Genomic DNA, 27,269 nt, shown 5'->3' with positions numbered 1-27,269 from the left:
TACCTACAAACATAGAGACCACTAAGAAGTCTCTACACTGACCTCCTATATATGATTTTGGAAGACTTTGAATTACTTCCTGCTTAACAAAGTTATCCACAGCCTAAAAATCTACTGCCTGCCCTTTGAAAAACAGTTGGTTACTGACAAGGCCAATCAATTATTTCCTTCTCAGATTTGCTGAGACAGTAGCTTCAGGCTTGAACAGAGTCCCATTTTATGGGACAGCTCAACTCTTCAAGGTTTATGGAAGAACCTGTTTCAGATCTCTGCTACAGAAGCAGAAGAGAGGGCTGCCTATGACACATACTTTAAGGGTGGGGAAATGAGAAGGAATTTCATCTCTGCAACCTCAGCTCTTACATTCCTATCTCAAAATCATTTTCCAGGAAGTCAGTGGAGCAGTTATTGCAATGTTTGATAAGACTTGAGACCTAACCATTTCCTCCCACAATGTGGAGGGAGGTCAGACTCATTTGGAACATTCCATCTCCCTCCATCCCACTGACACCTCATATTTGCACTGCTTTTGTGAGGAGGGCCTTAGCCCATGTCCCTCATTTCTTGTCAGTCCTCCATGGTACAAGAGTTGCCCTCTTGCTTGTGGATCATTGCAGTGATGCTACCTGCCTCCAGAACCTTCTCAGTTGAGTTAGGTGGTCAGAAGACAGCAAATATCTGTTAATGTGATGTACCTCCTGCCAAAAGCCAACAAAAATAGTCAAATTCAACAGTCCAACATCTAGGCATGTCTGTTTATCATTAGGCAGTTTCTCCCACCAAAACTGTATCCCATAATACTTTCAGATTTCTTGTATTATTTAAAAGGCTATTTGTCTAGTTAGGAAACTAATTCAGCTGGATCTGGTAGTGGTGGGATTAGAATTCCATCCCTTCCAGCACTTCAAGAGGGGAGTAGTAAGCAGTATGAGAATGTAAAGTTTATATGGTGTTAAAATCAGTTTAACCACACATTTTAGAAAACAAATCAGTACAGTGGGCCTGTGATGTAGGGGACAGTTGTAGCTTTGGTTTTGAGGAAGCTTGCTTCCTACCTCTGCTGCTAAGCAATGGCTGACTCCTACCATTTGAACTGAGATTCTCCTGTTCTTCACTCCTCACTATTCTCTCTGCCCCAGATAGCTCCATAGTCAGCCCTTTCCTTAAAACTGTAGCATGCACAGATGCACCACCACATGAAGACAAAGTTCACTGCAGCATGATTTAGCAAAACACCAAATAAGACTTAATGGTGTAGCCCAAGTTGGTTTTGCAAGATTTTTATTACTATATATGAACAGTAGGGTTTTGGGTTGCATTTAGCAGGCAGCTTGACATTTAGAAATAAATGAATTCACTTGTGTGGCAGTCTCATTTGAAAGTGTTTTCCCCCTTCAGCAAACACCCTCTTTCAGAATATACTGCCCATTTCCTGATTTCATTAGCAATGAGCAACATCCAAATACCACCACTCCTGCTTATAAAAGAGCATGTCACCTTACATTAGTCTGAATTGATCCAACAAGCATGTATCTATAATACAAAAGTATACCACCTTGACAGTTTCTCAGGTGGAAAGAAGTTCAATTCATTTCAGTCATATGACAATACTCACTTATTTTGGTACCATGTATTAGGATTTCCTGTTAAATGGACACAAAAAAGTTTATAATAATTTTTGTAAAGAGCTGCTGCCCCAGAATTTGTTTCCCATATTCAAAAGCAGATTTGCACCAATTTGTTTTATCATTTGCATCTCACAACATACCCAAGTTATATTTTGCAATCACAAGTGAGTGTATTTTTACCCAGGAGGGAATGAATGTCCGCATGGTCATTTTAAACATGAGATATTTACAAAGTAAATTGAAAATTGCAGTTCTAGATAAAGCTGAACAATTTTACCTTTATAGGAAGTGTTCCAGGCTAGTGCCTGATACAGGAAGCTAATGATTTCATTAGTTCTTCTGTACAAAGATCAGATCACATGTGCATTTGGTTTTAATTGACTCAGCTACTTTGCTGCTACTTAATTTTGAAGTCTTTAATTAGTTCCTTTATTTTAAGGTACAATTTCTTGGTGACTTCTTACTGACCTTTCAACTGTTTTAGTATCACTTCAGTTTCATCCTACTGATGCCTTGTGCAGAACTGAATAACTACTAAGTTGTTGCACTATGTTTATTAAATAAAGTCAAAACAGTATTTGATTAAAAGAATATGGAAGTAACAGTATATAGAAAGACATGACATACTGGCAGAGTTACATCACCTTGAGTTGTTAGTTTTAAGTCATTCACATGTTAGGAAAAATGTTTTCCACCTCTACTACAGAGCAAAGTAGACAAGAATTTCTAAAGGAAGTCCTTCAGAAATAAATTAAAGTTCATAGACTAAGATGGGGAAAAAAATACTGTACATTCAGAATGCATTATGCTTCCATGAACATTAGTCTCTTAAATTGTCTTTCAAGTACAGTATATATGCCTGAAGGACTAGGACAACTTAGTCTTTTAGGCCATACTTCCTAGTTACATTTTTTTGGGAAGGGTGTTTGGTCTACTAGAGGGTCTAAAGTGCCATTACTGTACATGATACATTTTGGGCACAATGCAAGCCTAATTTCCCCCTTAGCCATAAGAATTAAGACAATATTTATCACCATACAGTTTGATATTACTTCCAATAAGTACAATATTTATTAAACATTTCTTCGGTTGTTAGTTACATATTGTGCAACAAATTACAATATTCTGCAGCCACAAATTATATGCAGAGTATGAAGAAACTATCAGATAGTGTAATCTTTCCATTTATAACTCTACAAGAAAGAACTAGCAAATCAGATCTTACATATAACATCTTACTAAACTTTATGCATGGAAAGTGACAGACACTGTTGTGCTGTTTGATACAAAATGGCTGAACTTCATCTTCAGAAGACTAAACCCAACATCAAAACATGCCAATATAAACATCAAAACAAAAAATATATTCTAACCAACCACGGGAAACAGTCTGGTATCAGGAAAAGCAACAAGGATTACACACATTTATAAACCAGCACACAAAGGTTTAAAACAGTTCTGAAAATGAAGTCAGCTGTCTTGAGTCAAGGGAATAAAAAAAAGTCAGCATTGACCATTTACAATCTCTGACCTTTGTGGAGACGGTAAGAATCTGTTGTAGTGCAGCTACATACAGTACAATTCAGGCAATTTTTTTCACTTGGGTTCAGATTGCAAAATTCATTGTTGTGAGACAAAAGGGGGAGGCAAATTTTAGCAGCAACCTCCACTAGACTGCTTGACTGGAGTGCTCTGAATTTTAACATTGGACTTTTCTGCACCACCAGCTGTAGCTCCAGGACCCATTCGTTTTTTAATCTCTGCAGCCATGGTCATGAAAGACTGTTCTACATTTGTTGCATTCTTTGCACTGGTTTCCAAAAATGGAATTCCAAGGGAATCTGCAAATTCCTGTGAATTGAGAAATAGCAAAGAGTAAGTCTTAATACTTGCTACTAGAAAGCTCAGGATTCACCCGAGTTACTTTAAATTAAAAATGGATTTATGAATGTTCAGGAGAACGACTACTGGTTCAAACCATCATCCCTTCCTCCCTCACCAGCACAACTCCTAAATTAGATCATGTGCACTTCATAACACTTGAGGGACACACCAGGATTTGCATTTTCTAGCACCGGCACATTTGAGGACTAACAGAAGTGAGTTATTTACTTAGTTAGGATGCATTCAAGTAGGTTCAGTTTTGGTAATATTTATTTGACTGGATCATTAATAAGCCAGTTGACATACCTTTGCTGTTGTATAGTCTACTACTTTCTTTGTGGTCAGGTCACATTTGTTCCCTACCAACAACTTGTTAACATTTTCACTGGCATAACGGTCTATTTCTTGCAGCCACTGTTTTACATTATTGAAGGACTCCTAGAAGATAAGAGATTACTTTAAGTATTCCTCTCCAAGAAACCAGTGCCATTACAGTACCATTCATTATTCAGAAATTGGAGACAGCCTTCACAAGTGCACTATTATAAATTGCATCATCTGCATATCCAGTGATAGTTTGTATTTCAGATGCTTTGCATGTATTTATCTCCTTGATGTTAAGCAAAAATGCTAGCATAGAAACACGTCTCTCCAAATGGTAGGAGCCAATATATAGTGTACTTAGACTTTCCGAAAGTCTATGATGAGGTCCCTCAGCAAAGGCAAGTCTTATCCATGACCACTTAAGTTTGCTTAAAAAGGATCAGTAATTGGTTAAAAGATAGGAAAGGGATAAGAACAAGTGGTCAGTTTTCACAAGGGACAGAGGTAACAGCAGCACGGTCCCCTCCCACCAGAGGTCTGAACTGACACCTAGGCTGCTCAGCATATTCTTAAGTGATTTGGAAAAAGGGTGAACAGTGAGGGTGCAAAATTTGCAAGCAATACAAAATTACTTGATAGTAAAGTCCAAAGCAGCCTGCATGGGGTGATGAAATGACAGATGAAATTCAAAGTGCAAAGTAATGCACATTGGAAAAAATATTGCTGACTACACATACAAAGTGAAGGGGTCTAATTTAGCTGTTACCACTCGGACTGGGCAGTCAGCATGGATAATTCCCTGAAAACATCCACTCAATGTCAAGAGTGAACAGACTATTAGGAACAATTAAGGAATGGATAGAAAATAAGACAGAAAATATAACACTGCCATAAATCTACAGTACGCCCACACTTTGAATACTGTGTGCAGTTCTGGTCACCCTGTGCCAAGGATACTAGACTTGGAAAAGCTGCAGAGAAAGGCAACAGAAGTTATTAGGGGTATGGAACAGCTTCCATACGAGTCGAGATTAAAGACTGGGACTCTTCAGCTTAGAAAAGAGAATTAAGTAAGGGGGACTGTGACAGGTTTATAAAATCATAAGTGCTATGGAGAAAGTTATTTATCCCTACACATAACAATTAGTGGTCATCCGACGACCCCTAGCACCTAACTGAAAGAACTTCACACAACAGTCAGTTTTTGGAATTCATTGCCATAGGAGGTTGTGATGGCCAAAAGTAAAACTGGGTTCAAAAAAGGATTTGATAATCTCCTGGAGGACAGGTCCACCAATGGCTATTAGTCAAGATGGTCAGGGAATGTAACCCCATGTTTTGAGTTTCCCTGAGCCTCCAACTGCCAGAAGCTGGGACTGGACCACTCAAAGTTGCCCTATTCTGTCCAATCCCTCTGAAACATCTGGCCATGGTCAGAAGACGGTATAGGATCTAGAAGGACCACTGGTCTGAGCCAGTGTGGCTGTTCCTCCTGTGGGCATTCTGTGCCACTCCACATGCACAGAACTTGTATCCACTGCAAAAAAATGCCTGACGGGGAAGGAACAGGAAGCCATAAGAGCAGCCACATGCCCCTCCCCAGCAGCATGGCATGTCATGTCATTTCAATCACCCAGAGAGGAAAATCACTGCTGGGGGAAGAGACAGCAGTGGGACTGTGGACACCCCAGCTCGTGCTGGGCCAGACGCACCTTGTCTGCCCAACCCCATGCATCTATACCCAGATGTTCCTGCCAAGTCTCACCCCCCCACCACGAAGCCTCACTCATTGCATCTGGAGTCCCCTGCACCTGGCTCTCCTCAGCCTCACCCAGTGGCTCCTATCCTACACCAGGCTCAGCTGCAAGTCCCACCTGGGTGAGGAGGACACTTCCTCTGCATGGAGTGACTGGGTCAGACCCACCCCCAGTTCCACACCTGCCCCCTACTTCCAGCTGCCATTGCTCCCCAGCCATGGGGTGGGGTCACAGCAGGGAACTGCTCCCCCATCAGCCCAACCCCCATGCATCTGGACTCTCCACACCCAGACACCCCCACCAAGCCCCTTGCACCTGTCTTCCCTGTCAAGCCCCAACCCTCCTGCATCCAGATCCTTGCTGAGGCCCTCCCCCAAGCCTCACCCCTGGCACCCAGCCCCAATGCACCTGGACCACCCCACCCTGCCAGCACCCTGCACCTAGACGGCCCCACACAGAGTTCTCTCACACACAGATCCTGCCAGGCTGAGTCTGCCCACCCACATCTGGTGTGCCTAGCACGGGGGGGGGGGGGGATTTCCTGGGGCAGGTCTAGCCTTTGCACTGTCAGGGCTGGGTGCAGCCTCACTGCTGAATCAGTGCCCCTGGGTGGGAGGAGGCTGCAGGGTGATCTCCCACCTCTGTGTGACCAGTGGCCTGTGTTCCCCACTGCCACACTGGAACCTCCACATTCATTTATTGAAAAATAAAATTTGATGCAAAATTTCCTCAGGAGTATCCTATGTTCTCCCAATCCTGCACTAGTGTATGCTGGTTCCTCTGACCTGGCCCTACTGCTTCCCTCAGCTCTAAAAAGACCCAGGGCTTCCGATCGTCTATCCCTAGCATTATGGAAGTCTCTAGTACACCCATCCACAAATGTTTCCTCCAGGGCATGTACTGGACCAATGAGAGCTTCCTGCCCCAGGTCCTCCACTGGCTCTGCAGAGGAGCCTGGACTCCAAATAACTGGGAAACAGGTTTGAGCTGTCAAAGCAGTACATAAGTGAAACTGGCCATATGCCAAGTACCATCTCATACAAGTGTAAGCTAAAGGAAAGGATCTTTTTTCACCTTTGTAAAACAAAGGCAGACACCGGACTACTAAAAAGTCAAACACATCAACAAGTGAGTTTTGAGTTGTTCTTTTAGGGCAAGCTTCAGAGAAAGCAGTTTTGTACTCTGTACTGAGGAGTGGTCAACCAATTGTATCCTGTTCAGTTAACTGGGCTCCAGGGGCCCTAATCCATCTTCAGCTGTCTTCCCAACAAAAATCCCTACAAGCCATGCCACTGGACCCACTCATTCTGCAAAATGCATCAGTGAGCAGTAACTTGAATTCATGAGTTAAGTAACTAGGAGGGCAACAAGCATATTACAGAAGTTTTCATAGTGTTAGATGCCCTCATCAAATCTACAAGAAAAGAAGCCTTCAGGAAAGCCTATTATAATAGTTTGCCAAGATAATGCATGTATGTGTGATGGAAGTAAGTTTGCTGACGTTAAGATGTTTCCTATTCATTTAGGAGAAGGAAATAAATCCCATGTCACTGAAGATTCTCAACTAGCTTTCATTTCAGAAGGAATATAAAACAGTATGACAGCTCTCACCCTGGGAGTATCTGATAGTAAATCCTGCTACAGCAATTCTGACTCTAGGCCACACAAAGCTTAAGTACATATGGAATAAAGCAGGAGCATTTGCCCATGGAAAGTAGGAGTTTTCCTTCAGTTAACTTAAAGTAGAAGTCGTTTTAACCCTTTCATGCTAGTGTTGTTCCTGCTGCCAATGCCAGTACATTTTAACATGTCCATGTCCCAGCTGCCTGTCAAGTTTTGTTGAAAGTTTCTCTCATCCCCACCTGACACCACTCCCCCAACTTGAAGCCCAGAGGAATCAACCATAAAACTAAGTCTGGCAGAACTAAGAAGTTTGAAGCTGTGTCTAACTTAAGTTTGTGTAATATTGGTGCAAGTCTGGAGAAAACCGATCAGTTAAAAATATTCAGCAAGTGTGACCAGATTTTTAGCATTCAGAAATACCAATTCATAGCCTATAAGGTGTCTGAGCATAATTCAAGAGCCAAATAAATCTACATCTGAAAGAACTGACTTTGTATAAGTTGGCCTAAGTTGTTTCTCAAGGTGTAAAGCACTACATGAGTGTCTAATTTAGACCTTACCTGGTCTGTAACATCATACACAACTATGATGCCATGGGCTCCTCTGTAGTAACTGGAGGTGATCGTTCGAAATCTCTCTTGGCCTGCTGTGTCCCACTGCAAAGTGTGGTAATTAAGACTGTTAGAGGTCTAAACAAAAAAGGTGTAACTGTACCAGAGAGACTAAAGTTTTATTTTTACAATCCAGTTAAAAGACTATCTAATGGCTGGACATCTGAAGTTCCCTGATTATATACAATCAGTTGGAGTAGAAACATCCCTTAACAATGAACACCCTCAGAGAAGACAAGTCAGTCATCTTATCACTGCTTTACAAGACAGCCTACACAATAACTGTTCACTGAGCACCAGTCTTGTCTCACATTTTAGAACTTCAGTGCAATGAAGCAGCCTCCCCCATATGAGAAAGATTACTGCAGCAGAACAAGCCTCTAAAATGATCCTTGCAAGTCCATAACGAGTAGATGGAAAAAACTTTCATCTTCCTACAGTTTGATAATACTAATGGGCATCCTCTTTCCTCTTAAGAAACTGAATGAAAATAGGCTAGCCAAAAGAAACCTCACCACCCAAAGCCAACACAATGCTGTGAAGAATATTAAGGCAACCACCTTCAACTGGAATCCAACTTTAGGGCCACAGATCAAGTTGCAGCAGTACCTCACACCTATCCCAGCCCACTCAAAAATGGCTGGTCAAGCCTTTTGTTTCCCAGATGTAAGATATGCAAGCATTAAAACTGATTGCCTTTGAGGCATAGGCAAGACTGGAAAGCAGGTGGAAACTAGTTTAAAGCCAATTTCTATCATAATAGGTCAAGGGCATGCTACTGAAGGCAGCTGAAGTCATGTTAAACTACTTCATTAAATCCTTGTCGACATTAGCAGAGACAACCATTGCCAACTGTTTCATCAGAAGTGCAGCTGAACTGCAGGTGTACCCAAAAAATAAGCTATGTTTAGCATCATTTCAGAAACCATTGTCAAAAATGTCTGATTCAACTGTATCAGCTATTACCGACATCCCTTGGGCTAGATTTATTGTTCTGCTACAATGCTTAAGTGTCACCTAGGCTGGTGAACAGCAGCCCCCCATAGACAACCATAACCCCCCTGGTAACAGCCTTGATTTAGGAGGCACACCCACCTAGGGCAGCCCCAGCTCCACAACTGCTCTTGGGAAGGGGCAGGAGAGAAGAGAATCAGGCCAGGAGAAGGAGGGGACAGGACCAAGACAATCCTGCACCCCAATAAAGCAAGACTGGACCTAAACTGCACAGAAGGATGCACCAGCCCCCAAGAAAGGGAAGTGTAAGCCCTTGCACCCCTCAGTGCAGGGATAAGATTGGTCCCTTTCCAGCAACAGTTTTACTAGTATAGATGAGCTTAACAATTGTAGCTTTTGGTTTTCTCAGAAGGGTTTTCATAGAAGCAAATCCATTTGTCTAAGTGTATTAGTCACTAACTTTAGCAAGCCATCTACAATAACTTTGTATATATTTAGCATGGGAAAAGTTAAATTATGAAACCACCACCTACAATAGTAGTTTTATTTTAAAGAATGCGTGAAGTGTTATAGACAACTTCTGACCTTAAGTGGCTAGAATGAGTTTCCAGCAGGCTCCTACTCACTAGAAGAGCTGCTTCTAGATTTAAGCTTTTTTCCCCATAATATTTTTAGTACTAAAACAATACTTGGTTCAAAGTTTAAGATCAACAATATTAAGAGTGCCCATGTCATAGTATATCATCTCCTTTATTGCAGAGTACTATAGCTCAGTGAAATTACATTAATTCAGATTGTGAAGTCACTGTCCCCTGTCTATTGGCATTCTTGAGAGCCAAGAGTGTAGTGCAAGGAAAGTATGCTGTAGGTATTCCATGCATTTCAAACCCTGGACTATTGCTAATGCTTGCTTTAGGCTTATTCCAAACCCAACTATATTAGTTTAGGTATTTTTGGCTCCTATCCCTATAGAATCTGGGCACTTTCCATTACATGGAATACTTAAGTCACCCAAAATAATTAGTTACCACCATTTATTAGCCCTACCCATGCACTCCATGTTATGGTAGCCATTAAATACCTTGCTAGACAGGTCATCCTTGACCTGTCCTAAACTGGACAAGTTTTGTAGGCAAAAGCTTTCTATTGAAAACTGGGTCTATTCTAGGAACCAAAAACCAAAGCAACTTGTAAGTGTTGCAAAAACACAGGAGAAAAAGTCATGTTTCCTGGTAGGCAGCTAAAGACCATTCAGGGATTTAAAGATAAAATTCTTCACATTTTACTCAAATAAGTGGCTAGTACAAAGCATGTTCTATATGCCAATGGGGCAAAATGCAATTGAGACAGGCTGCTACATCTGCCCCCAACTGTCCTTGAAGAACATCCAGAACCTTCAGTTCTAAGCAGAGCGTAATACGGTTTCACCTGAGCTAGATTAAGTAACTATGGCAAAGTCTAAGTCAGAGTGGAGAAGCTGCAGTTTGGCAGAATCAAGAAGTGTAATTTACACACATTGCTTGATATAAGGCAGGGGTCTAAGAGTGTTTAATACCGCCTCACACAAAGACCAAGCCTATTAGGCCATGTGAAAGATGTATATACCAGGGGTATAGTTAATTCACTGTTACACCTTCACTTCTACACCCTGCCAAAAATTCCCACCCCTTCTCAGTATGTGAGCTGCATAAAGGACACCCTCAGGCAGCCAGCAAATACCGATTCTTGAGCTCCCAACTCCTCCCTCTGCACCTGTCTCTCTACAGAGATACAGTTCATGGGCCACTGCTTTCCTTCCCCTCTTCTCCTGAGGAATCAATAATATCTGAGCCATTCTTCTCCTTGTCTTTCCCACCAAGAAGGGGTGGATAGCAGTTCCCTCAATCTACTCTGCAGTTTCCACTCTTCCTAGGCAAGCTTTTGTCCCCCCCTCAAAAGACCTAACACTTCAAAGAGGCCATTTCTGCTCTTAGTGCCAAGTAAAGAATGCTTTTTACACAAAAGCATATTTAGTCTGCTACTACTATATAGCAACTTGTGATAGTTCTATTTTGGTAGACATCCATTGGCAATAGAAGGTACTGAGGTCTACCTACTTACTACTTGACTTTGGTAAATTAAACATTAACTCCACTATACAGATGTGGGTAACTGTTAGTTTCCCAGTTTTAAAGGGCTTTGACATCTAAAGATAAATCCTGTAAAGGCTAAGTGTTAATACTACATCCCCAAGTTGGTGTTTCAGCTAACTCAAGGTGTAAGGTTAATCTGAACATTCTTGCTTGCAGAAATAAATAATTTAGTATTAAGAATTTTAGCAATGCAGGTTAAGAGTGTTTACCTTCCTCAAGTGTTCAGGGTGAACTTTCCAGTTCACATCTTTCACTATGAGGCCTAGCTGTACACTAAAGACTAAGGATCAGTTACCCAAACACTAACCAAGTTGAGGTTCCTGCATTTAAGAGTACCAGCAAAGAATGTGTATGTATTGGGCAATTTATATTCAGTAGTTTAAAGTTACGGCCATTTGCACAAAGAGCAAAAAGAGAGTTACTATAAAGCAGTTCCTTACAACGCAAGGTAGATTTTCAGGCTATCTGAACCCGCATTTGTTAAATGACAGGTGTCCTCCACTATTCTTTAACCATCTTGATATTGGATTTAGCCCAAGTGTTTTCCTTATGCTTCATTTTTGTTCATAATCTAAGCAACTTGCAACTCAGATGCTGTTTAACCTTTCAGCTTAGACGAAGACACACCTCTGTGCATCCTATAAAACCATCTACAAGCATTGTAATAAGTGCAGGTAGACAATCCTGTCAAGAGCTAAGTGAGATATTCACATGAGAAATCTTAAGATTGAGGTACTACTTTTGACAAATGCTTGCTTACAACATGTTAATAACTATGCAACTTGGTTTTCAAAAACAATAGTTTGTACTTGCTTATTGAAACATTTGACAAGCAAATCTGCCCAATATTTTACTGGGCATACAGAAAAATGTGCCCTGTGCCAGATCTATAAAGTTATGGATTAGTCAGAATTTACAAGATTACTATTAATAGCCTCTGATTATCATCTGAGTTAAGACACTTACTATTTGAAGTTTGATCGTTTTCCCATCTAACTCTATAGTCCTGATTTTAAAATCCACACCAATTGTGCTGATATAACTTTCTGTGTATGTGTCATCCTAGAACCAGAGAAAAGAATAAATTAGTGATTACAAACCAATGAAATCTTAAATCTCTGTAGGAATATCAGATACCTATGGTGAAGAAACATTCATAAAATGCCTACATTCTACTTCTACATTATGTTAATTGGGGTGGGGTCTGTTTGAACAGTGCCTAACACAATGGGGCCTTGAACAAAGCCCCTTCAACACTACCAGCATATAAATAGGAGCTTTTGAAAATTTTCCTCACAGGTACTCAAGTCACTTTCAAAAATGGAACTAAGTCCCACTGACAGATTTGGGAGCCTAGATTTCATTAAAAGTCAATAGGACTTAGGTACCCAAGTCACTTTTGAAAGTTTTTCCTGGTCTCATTAATTAAGAAATGGGGAATCACCAGTTCTTACCCATTCATAAGTCATTGTGACAGAACAATCCAATTAGCTGTATCAGTAAAATATGGGAAGAGAATAAGCATAGTACCCTCTTGTACCCACCCATCTTCCCTTGGCATACCAACTCCCGGAAAGTCAAGTATCAGTCCCCTCAAATGGAAACACCTTACTTACAACTGCTTGAATAAAACTTTATATCATTGACAAAATAGCTTCGAAAGCATAACTGAACTTACTGCAAACCTAAGTAGAAGGCAAGACTTCCCAACACCAGAGTCTCCAATCAGAAGTAGCTTGAATAAATAGTCACTGCAAAGACAAGATATTGTTAGTATTTATATACCACAAATTTAAACTGGATATTTGAAGAACTTGAGTTACTCAGTCCATATACTTTGGTGTAATACAATTTACAAGAAATAGCAATTTGCTACTGTTACTGTCAGGAAATAAGATTACTTTATTTAAATAAAAGTATACTTTACAAAACAGTAAAGACTGAATAGTAAACACTCACATGTTGGAATGGAAGATTCAGTGTTTGAAGTATGTTCTTTACATTTGCAGTACTCATGTTGTCATGTAACAAACAGGATTGGTTTTAACTAGACCTTATTCTCCTTTGTGCACTCAAGTCAAATACATTACTGTCAATTGTCAGTCAGTATATTCATGTTTCTAAATAGCATAAATTCTCACGAGTAAGGATTTATTATCCTAGTACCAACTGTACTAAGGCGGAGTCAACTAGCAAAAAATCAGTAAAGATTATTATTAACAGTTGCCGCTAAGATCTGAGAGCCAACTCAAGCAAGCATGTACACCAAAATACCTGGTCACAGCAGAAGAATGAAAAGCTGGGGACTGACTGTTCTCTAAATTAAAAAGAGTAAAAAGTTTGATTCCACCTCCTTTTTTGGATCAGTACAATGTGTCTGCTCAGTACCAAAACAGAATTTGTGCCTTCTAAAGTTTGCTCAATTACACCCTTGTTGCTAAAAAATTGAACATTGTCAGTCAAATCTTAATGGATTTTTTTTTTTTAAACTGGCTGAAGTTTGTCTTTAAGCCTCAGAAGGAAGGCTAACAGTGTAGCGTGCAACTCAATGGATTTGCTAACAGCCATCACTGAAATGTAAGTGATTGTATTATCAGTGTCTTAATGAAGACAAGAGTATTTGATAGTCTTGGCTGAGTAAGAGCTAAAGATGACAGCAAATCGTTATCTATTCCATTCCACTCACATTGCCTTTAGTTTAGGCAGAGAAAGTTTGCTACTGGCAAACCAGAACAGAGATTTTCATACTCCAAAAGGTGTCCAATGTGACATTACTCTGTGGAGCTACCTAGAACTAATCAATTATTAACTCTTTACTCTGACCCTTGTTAGTTAAGTGTATCAGGTCAGAACTGACCATTTATTAGCTAAAGATCCCAGCCACCAGAATGACAAATATGGAATGTGGAACCAATACTGTTAAGGATTTGTACTTTTGAAACCAGCAATATTAAGGATTCAAACCTGAGAAACTAAGTTAACTACACCTTGTACATTTTAAAAAAAGGTATGATTTAATACTTCAGTATTGATAATGCCAATATTACTATACTGAAGTTTGAATACCAGACAGCTACCACTTACAACCAACCAAGAAAGTTAAAGCCTTGAGTTCTGAGATTCCTCCCTTTGGCAAAAAATCTAAGATACCATTCTATTGGTTTAAACAAGCTTCAACTTCAAGAGAAATGAAGATTCTATTTCATTAATACTAGCAGCCTAAGTCTATTGATCCAAACATAAGTCAGTCATAACTCAAGACAAATAGGGCAGTGTAACACTAGGAGAGATCAAAGCTTCTGTAGGAGACCTGCATTGTACTGAAGAGTAGCATTTTGTTCTCTCCTGAAAATCAGTCTACATTGACAACTCCCTATTTTAAAACCTATAATCATGAAGGTTATAGGGCAGTGGCATTAAGCCACCCCTGAACTATAGTTTGGGCCACATTTGTCAGGGATTTTCAAATATCTATTTACGTGATTAAATGTTTGATAGCATAGAAAGACATCCTGCTCATCTCTGGTACATCTGGAGCTGTACATTGGTCATTCCTATACTCTGGCAGGGAGATACATTAAAATACTCTTTTCCAGACACATGGAGGTGCCAATTGAGACTGTTTTTGTAAGTAATTTGACTACTTTTCATGAGACTATGTAACAGTGTAGGGAAATAGAACTGAGAGACCTTATGACAATTATACTCATTAACAAACATCTTTATCAACTGTTTAAAACATTAACATTTCTCAGCTATACAGATCTGATGCTGGTGTAAGGAAAGTTGTACTAAAGTTGATCACTACAGCAAACAGCATAACTTGAAGTTAAAATCTGGAACACCTACTTATGAGAAAATTGATCATCATCAAACCAAACTTAAGTGATCCCATACAGTTTGCTTCATATTGCCATGATGTATTATAGCAGCCTAAACCAGCGGCTCTCAACCTTTCCAGACTACTGTACCCCTTTCAGGAAATTGATTTCTCTTGTGGACCCCCAAGTTATGACTCACTTAAGAACTATTTGCTTTACAAAGTCAGACAAAAAATGCAGAAGTACAACAGCATACTATTACTGAAAATTGCTTACTTTCTCATTTTTTACCATGTAATTATAAAATTAATCGTTTAGAATATAAATATTGTACTTACATTTCAGTGTACAGTATATAGAGCAGTATTAACAGGTCATTTGTGTATGAAATTTTAGTTTGTACTGACTTCACTAGTGCTTTTTATGTAGCCTGTTGTAAAAGTAGGCAAGTCTTCCTGAGTTGATGTACCCCATGGAAGACATCTCTGTGCTGCCAGAGGTAACCTGATTGAGAACCACTGGCCTAAACTACAGTTAATAACTTGCAAAGAATCAGACAGTATTTATACTGCAATATTTTAAGTTGAATGGACATTTAGCTTAGTCATACTCTTCACACCACTGTTTGAACAATCCACTTGCCCAGAAGATATTCTGGACCACTGAGGGGAAAATGCCATCATCAACTTCAGTAGAACCCAAGCATTCATTTAAAGATTACAGTCTTCCAAACATCATGTTTAAACAGATGCACCACTATTTCTGCCCACTCTCCTCCTCTGTCTACCTTCCCTCTGCATTTCTTTCCTTGCAGTATCCCCAGATCCCCCACCTTTATGGGTTGTATTGCCATCCCACCTCCATTTCATCTGCTGAATGGATAAGCAGTAAGAAAGTTCTTGACATTTTAAATGTCATTATGCTTTGAAGTTAGTATTCCAGCCTGAGCAATGGGAGACCAAAAAAATTATCAGTGAAACAATGGTATTCTCTTACCACCTCCACCACTCCAGCATGGTTTAGTGGATAGGGCATGGACAGATACTCCGAAGACCTGGGTTCTATTCCAGGATCAGACACTTGACCTCGCACCGACTGTCTTGTTGGATTAGATAGTAATCATCTCTCTTCCCCAAAAGCTTACATTTCTGTAACGCCTCTAAAACAATAGGACCCTAATCTCAGGGCTGAGCAACAAGCAAAGAATCACATGATATGGAGTCCTTCAGTATTTACAAGAGAATCAAACAGCCCTTTAACTAAAACTGCCTATTAGATGATTACCTACAAATGACTGAAGACTGCAACTACTCTAGAATGGTCCTGCAGCATAGAGTTAGCCTGTTCTAGACAAAAAACAGGGTGAGTATTGAGTTATGCTCCCTATACCCTAGTAAGGGTAGACAAGAGCGTTCTTACCTTTAGAGCCATCAACTTGAGGAGACACGTATTACTCTAGCTATGTACAAGAGGCTATGCTAAGTTTAAGGTAAGCTGCCAGAGACAGGAAGACAGATTTGAAGCTGACCACTCATTACTTAGCCACAGGAGTTTCACAATATAGAAATGATATCTGGAATCTTCTCAAGTGGACAAGTCAAGGATAGTCTTAACTTTCCATTAGCTTGACTGGTACTACCTATATGAATTCCCCTAGCACTGCCCATCAGCTGGACACCAACTAGCTGGAGGAAGTTTAAACATTTCCTCCATCTCCGTAACACTGGAAAGAGCTGTAGGCAAAATCAAAATACTAAGATCCCCACCACTTTTGTTTCCTAAGCAACAGCACTTTGGCACTAGCCTGGGATTAGCAAGTGTATGATAGCTGGGTGAAGCCTTCACCCAGCTTTCTCTCTCTTTTTTTTATTATTAAATATAAAAAGGCTACTCATTCTAAAGCCAAGTTAGAAGTACAAGGTGGTGTTTTCCCTTTTAAGGTTTAGCTTCTATAACCTATCACATTTACCAAGCACATATACAGATTTGGGAGAATCTAGGATTTGTTTTTAACCAGAAGTACAAATATGTAAGTTTAAGATTTTTAATAAAAAAAGTTTCTAGATCAGGAAAGAGAAGCAGGAGATTACAGTTCAAGGGTTCTCAGCATTTTGTATGTCATCCACCAAGTCATGCATTCATAAGAGCTAGAAATAAAGTTTACCTGCTTACAGAAGTGTTGCCCCAAAATTTTTTTTAATAAAAATCCCTAGCAATTTGGAAGTGGAGACAAGTAAGCCAAGCATACTCCATAATTAAGGTTTTACAGACTGAAACTTGTTACAACTTCTAAATCTGACTTCTCTAAAGATTGGATTACTGGAAGTGTGACTATTAGCTACAATATCCTACTTAGGGCTAGCATGCAGAAAAAATGGTCACGACAGTTTTAAATTCTGTTCTAGACAAGGACTTAGATCAGGGGTTCTCAAACTGGGAGTTGGGACTCCTCTGGAGGTTGTCACAAGCGGTCAGCCTCCACCCCAAATCCTGCTTTGCATCTAGCATTTATAAATGGTGTTATAAATTAAAAACGCTTTAATACATTTAAGGGGGAGTCCGCAATCAGAGGCTTGGTATGTGAAAGGCATCACCAGTACAAAAGTTTGAGAACTACAGACTTAGATATTTTAAAGAGAAAACCATACTGGTCCATGAGTTTCAGTGTTTACTTATATCAATCCTGTTGTTCTGAGCCTCTGCCTTTCCCTCCAGCCTTCTCGATAATTCTGCCTCATGCTCTACCAAAACAAAAGGAGCATGCAGAAAGATTAGGCAGGCAGCCACCTGAAGGCAGCTGTTCTGAGAGAAGTGCTGCTACTAGCAATAGGTTTGGAGCAGCAGAAAGGCAGGCAGTTTTAGTAAGGAGTGGAGGACAAAGTACATAGTACATGACAAGTGGCCCACTATTTGTCCTCTGGCCATAAGGGCCAGGCCTTCAGGCCCCTAAGGGCAAAGAGCCTTGCTGTAAGCCAAGAAGAGACACAGCAACTATAAGTGAAATTTGAGACTGACTCAACAGCTCAATTGAGAAACTTTGGAGTAGTTCTGCTCATTTCTAATTTAGACTGAACAGTAGAGTAAAGTGAGCCATGCAGTAGTTCTCATCTACAAAGCCAAGATGCTTCTAGCAAGACAAGCTAGTGCTTTGATATTACTGTTGTGAACAATTCTAAGATTTAGAAGGGACACTTATTCCTCATTTTAGAGCACAGAATAGCTAAGTGAAGATTCTGAAAGATCCACTACGGTCTTGTCTTCACTGGGAAGACAAATGTATGTTCTTAGCACCTGTTAGCTAAGTTAAAAGCCAAAAGACAAGGCAGCTGTAAAATTAATGTGTTAGCAGGCATAAGTAAACTAAGCTCTAGTGCAGTGGCTCAAACTTTTTTACTGGTGACCCCTTTCACATAAGCCTCTGAGTGCGACCCCCCTTATAAATTAAAAGCCACTTTTATATATTTAACACCATTATAAATGCTGGAGGCAAAGCAGGATTTAGAGTGGAGGTTGACAGCTCGTGACCACCCCATGTAATAACCTCATGACCCCCTGAGGGGTCCCAACCCCCAGTTTGAGAACCCCTGCTCTAGTGTATACCTCAACCTGCCTGGTCATCACTAGGATCTTTCCTCATGTCAGTCACCACACACTAAGATGGCCAAGATAGGCTGCACACAGTATCAAAAACTCCTTTAAAAGTGCCTCCATCTTATATGCTGGCATTCATGATCAGCCACAGAGCCCTATAATTTATTTGTCACAATGCGACTCATATTTGGCATGGCAACAATCCCTCCCCCATAATGGAGTGGGCCAGGCCAAACCCGAGTGGTGCTGTGACCCTGCATGTGACATCTCAACTTCCAGGGTAGGGAGCCAGGCCCAGTCCTGTGGGACAGGACTGCAGCTGCAGGGTGAGTTTATCTTGTTTTATAAGTTGTGTTTTATTTTGTATTTGGGAAAAACATGGGGCTGTAGTCATCAGGAATGGGAAAGATCTAAGGTTCTTTGGGCAACTTCTGCTGTGCATTTCCTTGTTTTATAGTGCCGGGAATCTGACCTCTCTTTTGTCAGGCTAGCTTCTATTTTATAAGGTGTTTGCTCTCTTTAGTTTATATTAACTTTGAGTCAAGGCTGGTGTTGGTTTTTGCCTAGTAGAGAAGAAGTCCTAAGGGATGCAGATTGAGGCCTCAAAGCATTACTTCAATTATTTAAAAAAAAAGAGGGTGTCCCCCCACTATACTTTGAAGGAATTAGCGTCACTGTGAAAGAGTGACAATGTTACAAGCACCAAGAGTTTCCTTATGAATAAGTTTCCAAACTTGGAAAACTTATATCAAACTTTATCAAAAGAAAGATGACATTGGTGGATATATCATGATGCGACCCATATGGAAGGAATTTGATGTGTGATGTAAACATGAGGTCTGCCCCTGTGCTCTAAAGTAGCACTATGTATGCAAGGAAGTGCACAGATATCCTCAAGTGACTTCAGTATCCATAGCTATGGTGGACCCAAAGCCATAAACAGAATAATTGAAGACTGTTTCTCTATATGAATGAGTCTGGATTAAAGTAAGGGCCTAATAGCCACATTTGGCATAACAATCCTAACAAGGGAGAGTTTCCATTAACACTTAGAGCACCTGGGTGGAAATACCACAGCCATGGGAGAACAGCTGCAGTTTATCATTTTCAATCCATTTTCTCCAGAATTCACAAAAAGATCAGCAACTAAATCCTAGCAAGCTAGAATAAAATGTTTGGTTGCCAGATCTTGTTTGATTTTTGGCTAAAGCATCTGGCTGGAGTATCTTCGTTTATCACTACTACAGGTGAATCTCTTTATTTAGACAGGTTATGTGGGACTCTGTAGCTTAACCTGTGCATAATGCATTCATGTAGCTGCAGATAGCCATATGATTGCCCCATATGTAATTGCTGCATAATTGTGTCCTGTAATTTAAGCTTTCAAAAGTTAAGTTTCATAAGTCTAGCCCTTATGGTTGAAAAGAACCTTCATGAAGTGTACTGAATGTAAGTGGATGAAATTATGTCAGCAGACATTCTCAAGCAGACTGGGAGAAGTTCACACTTCCCAGCATTATGATGGGGATTTAACAGTGAACTTTGATTCAGCATCAACTATTTCAATGCTGGACCTTAGATAAACAAGGTAACTGTCCATTGTGGGATATAGCAAGTTCTAGGGGGAGGTGTAGCAGGGCAGCTCCAAGCCATAAAGCAGTGGTTCTTAACCTTTCCAGACTACTGTACTCCTTTGAAGAGTTTGATTTGTTTTGTATACCCCCAAGTTACACCAGACTTAAAAACTACATGCTCACAAAATCAGGAATTAAACTTTTTTTTTTTTAAAAAAAAAAAAGAGTGTCACAACACACTATTATTGAAAAATTGCATTCTCCTCATTTTTACCATGTAATTATACAATTAATCAGTTGGAATATACTATACACTGAAAAATACATAGCAGTATAAACAAGTCACTGGCTATATGAAATTTTGGTTTGTACTTACTTTGCTTGTGCTTTCTATGTAGCCTGTTGTAAAACTAAGCAAACATTTTCCTGAGTTGATATACCCCTGGAAGACCTCTGCATACCCCCAACAGTACATGTACCCCTGTTGAATCATAGAATATCAGGGTTGGAAGGGACCCCAGAAGGTCATCTAGTCCAACCCCCTGCTCAAAGCAGGACCAATTCCCAGTTAAATCATCCCAGCCAGGGCTTTGTCAAGCCTGACCTTAAAAACCTTTAAGGAAGGAGATTCTACCACCCCCCTAGGTAACGCATTCCAGTGTTTCACCACCCTCTTAGTGAAAAAGTTTTTCCTAATATCCAATCTAAACCTCCCCCACTGCAACTTGAGAATCACTGCAATAAAGAATTACTAGGCTGAAGGGAACAAAGGCTTTTGAATCCTCTTTACTTTAAGGTAAGTTTATGACCAATCTCTCCTCGCCAAAAAGGTGAGGGGAAGGAGATGCTTACCCTCCCAGTGTCCAAAACCCTCAGTTTCCTCCTCAGTAGCAAAGGTATCAAGGCTGCCTCTCAAAAAAAGTGTCCCTATCCAACTTCTGACAGTACTTTCAATGCCATTATACATTTACATTACAAAAAAACCAACACACAAAGTTTGGGTACATAACTGCATCTAAAATATAATACTATGTTGAGGTTATACTTTTTCATATTTGATTCACTAAAAGCCTGCCTCCAGATTTCTCATTTGCCACAGTGTTGTAGAAATCAGAGGGTCTAGCCAGCCATAAGGAATTCTTGGGGATTGGTTGACAGGGAGCTTGGGAAACCAAAGTGGGGACATGGAGGAACACAGCACCCCACTCAGATGCCCTTCAGGAGCTTATTCAAGAGTTTTATGCGCTACAACAAAGAGTGGACCATGGACTTCTGATCAGCCAACATCTGTTTTCACCCAGCACATGCACATCAAAAATGTGTGGAAGTAGGGCGCTTTGGTCCTTCCAGGCTTAAACTGACAGACCAAGGCAGTTGGGAAGGAGGGCTTGGGGTTACATGGTTTGTCTAGATCAGTTTTGCAACACAACAGGAGTGTTCCTGTCCACACTGGTTATATAACAGTTACTAGCATGGTTTTAACCCTAATGCAGAAAGAACATGGGACTAGGTGATCCCTTATGTAAGGCCAAAGTTGATAATGTAGTGGAAATTTGTGTCCTGATTTAAAGTGTTCTTTAGGATTTTGTACCCAGTGTTATAAAAAGAATAGATGTGTTCTTGGTGATAGAATAAAGAATTTAAGAGTTTTTGGGATTGCAGTAGATGTCTGCTACCAAAAACTGACTAGGAGGGGAGATTGGTTGGTTCTCTTTTATAGTCTCATTAAGCTCAGATTTTACTTAAACAATGTGATAGTTACTCTGAAAGATGAGGTACCATTAGTTCTACCATGGCAGCAAGAGAAGAGTTGCACTGTTTAGAAGTGCAATAAAGGTGAAAAGAAGAAAATCTCATTTAAAGGAAGATAAAAAGCAGAGTTAAGTCAACTTATGATTGATTAAAGTGTAAATATTGTGGGTTTTTCCACTTACTGTTGGAGTGCAATAAATAACTTTAAATGCGAACTTGCCCCACACTGGAGAAAGCAGCATTTTTCTTATTTGCAAGAATATCTGCAATTCAGTAATAGAAAGTCCTTAAGCAAGTTCTAAGAATTAGAATGGACCATTCCAATAAGAGTATAAAAGAAAGTAAAGACAGTCTAAGTTTGAAAAGTAATGAGTAAGGAATTTCTAAGCCATGGATTAATGAAGTCTCCAGAATATACACTTTCTAGAAGTCCAGAAAGGAATTTAACCCTCATGATGTAAGTTGTATTTTCTGTAAGGGATGTGCTTTAATCTTCCCCTTTAATCTTTTCCATTCAGACTAGTTACTTTATAATTTAAGAGTGGCATGGTTTGGTCACTTTGGAAGTCAATGGAAATCCTTTATTCTCCAAAGAATAGTGTACAGCAGCCTCCAACCCTATGGCAGGGTGAAGAGTGCTATATCTGGTTAACTAATTTCTGTGATAAAAATAAAACTAAGGATTGATATTAATGAACTCTTGCATCTCTCTTCATTTTAGATTTCAAGCTTTGAATAGTACAAAAAAAGCCAGAATTATCCAATCTAAAGTGTGCATTTGTACAAGTTTTTTCCATATTGAAGCTAGCTTTTCTAACATTAAATGCCAGTTTTTCAAACCGAGTATGCAACCGCTCATTTTGGGTCTCTTCTTTAGAGATGCTATTCTTCTGAAAGGGTGTGTACATTCACATTGATACATACAGGTCTGTCAACTGCTCCCACAAGCGGAACAAAACCAGAAAGAACCTACACACCTCATAATTCCCTGAAAAAACACACTACTCAAACATTTAACAACAGTCAGAGATTTTGCATGATGTAGAGTTTCTGCCCACTGGTCTCACCTTATAATTAAAATTAGGACTAAAGTTGTAACGTTACCTTATGTATTTTTCTCCTTGTTCTGTTTTACTTGCCAACTTGTAAAATTTAGTAATTTTCAGTGAGTCCCTTAGTCACTGGAAAATTAGTTCTATTAAAATGAAATATTTGTATGTAAATTGTTTTATTTGAAAGCCAATTGTACTTCCCATCCTTCCAGACATATCATGAACATAGTAAAAAAACCATACACCTTGTCTCTTCTCCCCCCCCCCCCCCGTTAAATGTTACAACATTTTAGTCAAGTGTTTCTGAACTTCTCCAATAGTTGGAATCACTAACAAGCTTTCATTATAGCATTTGCTCTAGCCTATTTATTATTAGATCTTGTAGGGAGTTGTCCAGATTACTGAATAAGTCAAATGATTGTGAAAATGCTTTGATAATCTGCAAGTCTTTACATTCACTGATCATATGTAACCAGTACCTTGTTTGAGAAGTGGTTTTGCTGAAATCACACAAACTTGTTACATAATCCTATCAAGAAGCAAAGCTAGCCAGCTTTACAGAAACAAACCAAACATCCTGGTTTGTCTTGAAGTCCAAGATTAAACTTGACCCAGAACCATTCTAATCTTGAATTCGGGGGTTAAATTAATTCTTTCAACAATGATTTACCCTTCAAAGGATTTTTACCATTTATCAAGAGATTTCTGAAGTGCTTCTCATTTCAAGGCTGCTCCTAATTAGCCAGCACAAAAAACACACAAGGCTGTGATCATATGTCAACTAAGGAATTCAAAAGCCACTGTCACAGAGTAGTCCTCCCACTATGTAAAAGCAAACCTTTAGAATCATAAAAGATTTGTTTCTGGATTTACAGATATTTAATTTTATCAAGAAATATCTAGACATAGCCAATAAACTAAGTCCACAACTGAATCACCCTTGCTTTCCAATATTCAAAACACTGTAATTTTGTGATAGTGGACAGAAAGGTAAATCTAGCTTCATTATCCCAAGCTGAAATGCAAAGAATGCCAGAAGAAAATAAAGGATTTTTAAAATTCACTTCAGTATCTACAGTATTAGATACAAATAGAGCTTGTTTTCATATTTTCTTTAATTATAAGCATGGATTCTGTTCTCTTGTACGCTGGCAAATTGAGAGAGCAAACAAAGATTGCCACCTCTAAAAAGTTGGACAAAGTCACACGACTCTTGGCAGCCTCCTGGCAACAGTAACTAGGGACCTCAGTCAGCTCTACTCCCAAAGTAGTGACTGTTAAAATAAATAAAAAACCAAACCCTTAAGTTGATCAAAAACTGTCACTTAAGTTGTATATACTTAATAGCACTACTATTTTTCATCCATAAATGCCTCTATCTCCAGTTCAAAGCATCACCTCTAGCAGTGGTTCTCAACCAGAGGTCCAGGCCCCTTGGGGGGCTGCGAGCAGGTTTCAAGGGGGCCACTAAGCAGGGCCAGCATTAGACTCACTGAGGCCCAGAGTAGGAAGTTGAAGCCCCACCACATGAGGCGGAAGCCCAGGGGCTTGAGTCCCACTACTCAGGGCTGAAGCCGAAGCTTGAGCAGTGTAGCTTTGTGGGAGCCTGATGCTCATCCTGGCTTTTATATGCCGAAAACCAGTTATTGTGGCACAGGTGGGCTGTGAAATTTTTACAGCATATTGGGGGGGGGGGGGGGAAGGGCACCCTCAGCAAGAAAAGGTTGAGAACCACTAACCTATAGGAATATTTCACTATCAAGCCACAGTATTGCAAAATCTACATAAGCAAGAATGTGTTTTGCAAGCGCCATGTGACACACACATGACTTGCAGCTAAAATGAAGGGTGGACTTCTGAATGTTAAGCTGCCAACAGCAAGTGGTCAGAAAGATCCACTTTCACAAGAACTAATTTTTCCAGGTTTTTAAATCCTTGGTCCCCTTCCTCTCCAAGGAGAAACTGAATATTTTAGGGACCGAACAAGCCTTAGTAGAGTCTTAAGCATACAATGGCAGTGAGATTTACTTGAAAAATCAAATTAAGTTCTTCCTTCTCCTGCAATGGTTACCTGGATGAAAGTTAAAAACAAAGTTTACTATGAACGTCTGGTCTACCGTTTCTCATGTTAGAGGAGAAAATACCATTAAGTTTTCATGACAAATCATGAAACCTCCTCACTCCCCATCTGTGAGGATTGCCAGGTGTAACCCAAACTCTCCAGAGAGCATAAAAGGCCATATTGGTTTCTCTTTTCATTCATCTTAATTGTGTGTTTTTCCATGACATTTTGTACGGAGCAAAAGCTATTTGAAAGATTGACGGGAAGAGGGGATCACTTGCTTTACAGCCTGTTAATAACCAATGAAAACGGACCTGAGTTTGCCAGGGCTGTACACAAATCGCTCCTGGTATCTGGCAACTTGGGGGGGACCCAGAGCCTAGCCGGTGACCTCAGGTCCCCCTTCCATCCCCCTTCCCTAAACCCCAGTGACCTACACTCTCTGTTAAGGCCCAGGAGACGCTGCCCTGCCCCTCGCAGGCAGGCAGGTCATGTTTACTACCCCCACCCACCCAAAAAAAAAACAAAAAAAAAAAACGCAAAGCGCTGTAGCCAAGCCCGCGGGCCAATGAGGTGCTCGCGGCCACCCATCCTGGCTGGAGGATGCCGCCACCTGGCTCTTACCCTGCGCTTCCCACGGCAGCTCCCACACCCTCCTCTCCTCCCCCCAGCCCGCGTCGCCCTCAGACAGCCCACCCCACCCCACCCCCCGCCCCCCACCTCTCCCAGCCCCACCACATCCCTGCCCCGGCTCGCACCACCCCCCGTCAGGGGGTGGAGGCAATGCGCCCCCCGCCTCCCTCACAGCGGGTCCTCCTCCCCTCCCTCATACCGGGCGGGCGCCCCCGCGCAGTGCCACCCCCCCCGGACTCACTATTCGGGATTCATGCTGGACATGTCAGTGGGGACCCCGCGGCCTCTGGAGAACGAGCTCGCTCTGAGGAGCAGCGCCGGCCAGACCCCTCCAGCGGGAGCTCCGCAGATGCAGGCGTCCGACGGGGCAGCGGAGGCAGCAGCTTCTCCCCCGTCCCCTCGCAGGCGGCGGCCTCCGCTCTGAGCTCCTCAACCCAAAATGGCTGCCAGCCCCGAACCAGGAAACAGGGAAACCTCTCCCCAAGGAGGGTTTACATGGTGGGAGGGCAGCGGCGGGGGACGCTGGGAAAGCGAGTTCTCAGCCACGGGAGCTACCCCTGCATCCTGCTGGAGCCTTTGACGAGTAGGAACTCGCCTTCCCGGCACCCCCCGCGCCTATCCGGCGCATGCGCAGTCTCGAGCCTTTCTTTTCTCTCCTCGGTTGACTCTGCTTTGCTGTCCAGGCAGTGGATTGGCTGAGAGCGAGCCGGCCGGGTAACGTCAGCCGTGAGACGTGGCAGCTCGGGCGACTCACTAACCGGAGGGAAAGAAGAGGGCGTGGCCGCGGGTTGGGGTGGGGAGGGGCAGGAGGGCAGGGCTGCAGTAGGATGGATGGAGCTGGGGTAGGAGGGCAGGGGAGCAGTGGGTAGAGGGGGCAGGGGCAGGAGGGAGCAGGGCATCAGAGGGAGGGTGGGGGAAGCAGGGGCAGGAGGGCCTGCAGTGGGCACTATTGGAATGGAGTGGCTGAGTGAGGGGGCAGCAGGAGGAGGGGAGGAGAGAGGAGCAGGGGAGGGAGTGTGGGATTGGGGCAGCAAGGGAAGGGTAGGAATAGGGTTAGCAGTTGGGAACAGAGCGGGCAAGCGGCAGCCTGGAACACACCTGCATGCAGCAATGCACCCAGCAGTGCCCAGGCAATTACACACCCATTTGGACTGCTGTGGTTGTGAGCAAGGCCAACTACCACACGGTCCTTCTCTGTGCCAAACTCCACCAGCACATGGTTATCTGGGATAGGAACCACTGGGGCAATAGTCCCTACTGTGGAAATAGTCTGCCCACTAGTGTCCCATAATGCACTGGTCACTGATTAGGTCACCCTGTCTGCTTTGGGTTCTCACAAACGTCGAGATGCCAGAGCCACTTACCTGTACACATAACATTGAACACACCATGGTACTTATTTTACCAGCATCAGTGTCTTCAACATGGGTCTCCTTGGTTCTATTCCGATCGCTAGCTTGTCTCAGACGATGCTATCAATGAGCATGCTGTGAGGTGGTCAGAAGCCGTGTGGGAGCACTTGCTCACTGCCTAGGGTAGTGACGAAATCCAAATCAAGTGGAACTGAACCATTTTGAACATATTGGCCTATGAATGGGGGTCCATGTGTCTAGCTGAGATAAGCAACACTCAGACTGACAAGAAGTGCCATGAAATAGTAAAGAGACTTGCGATCCAGTACAGTAGAATGGAAATAATTATAGTAATTAGTGTAATGAGGAAAACATTTTCTGTGTGTCTGTGCATAAGTTGCCACACACCCCACTGCTTCCTCGTTCCACTGTATATTGAAGACATCACCTTTACTTTCAGATTTATTATAAAAAAATGCAACATACAGGTATTGTAACTGCTGCATTAGTCACTGAACT

General features: G+C 41.4%; 1 protein-coding gene across 1 annotated transcript; it reads right to left on the bottom strand.

Moving 5' to 3' along the window:
* Window positions 1–1,264: 1,264 nt before the first annotated feature.
* RAB1A (RAB1A, member RAS oncogene family) lies at window positions 1,265–25,865 on the bottom strand. Its single transcript, XM_084624879.1, has 6 exons — window positions 25,640–25,865; window positions 12,592–12,664; window positions 11,880–11,975; window positions 7,777–7,872; window positions 3,819–3,950; window positions 1,265–3,479 (listed from the first exon to the last, which is right to left on the bottom strand). The coding sequence occupies exons 1-6, from the start codon at window positions 25,660–25,662 to the stop codon at window positions 3,282–3,284; spliced, it is 618 nt and encodes a 205-aa protein (XP_084481005.1). The 5' UTR covers window positions 25,663–25,865; the 3' UTR covers window positions 1,265–3,281.
* Window positions 25,866–27,269: the final 1,404 nt, after the last annotated feature.

Source organism: Lepidochelys olivacea (genome assembly GCF_965140295.1).
Source record: "Lepidochelys olivacea isolate rLepOli2 genome assembly, chromosome: 3".
Taxonomy (NCBI): Eukaryota; Metazoa; Chordata; order Testudines; family Cheloniidae; genus Lepidochelys; species Lepidochelys olivacea.
The sequence above is the reverse complement of the archived record's forward strand: the minus strand, read 5'-3'. Positions and strand labels throughout refer to the sequence as shown.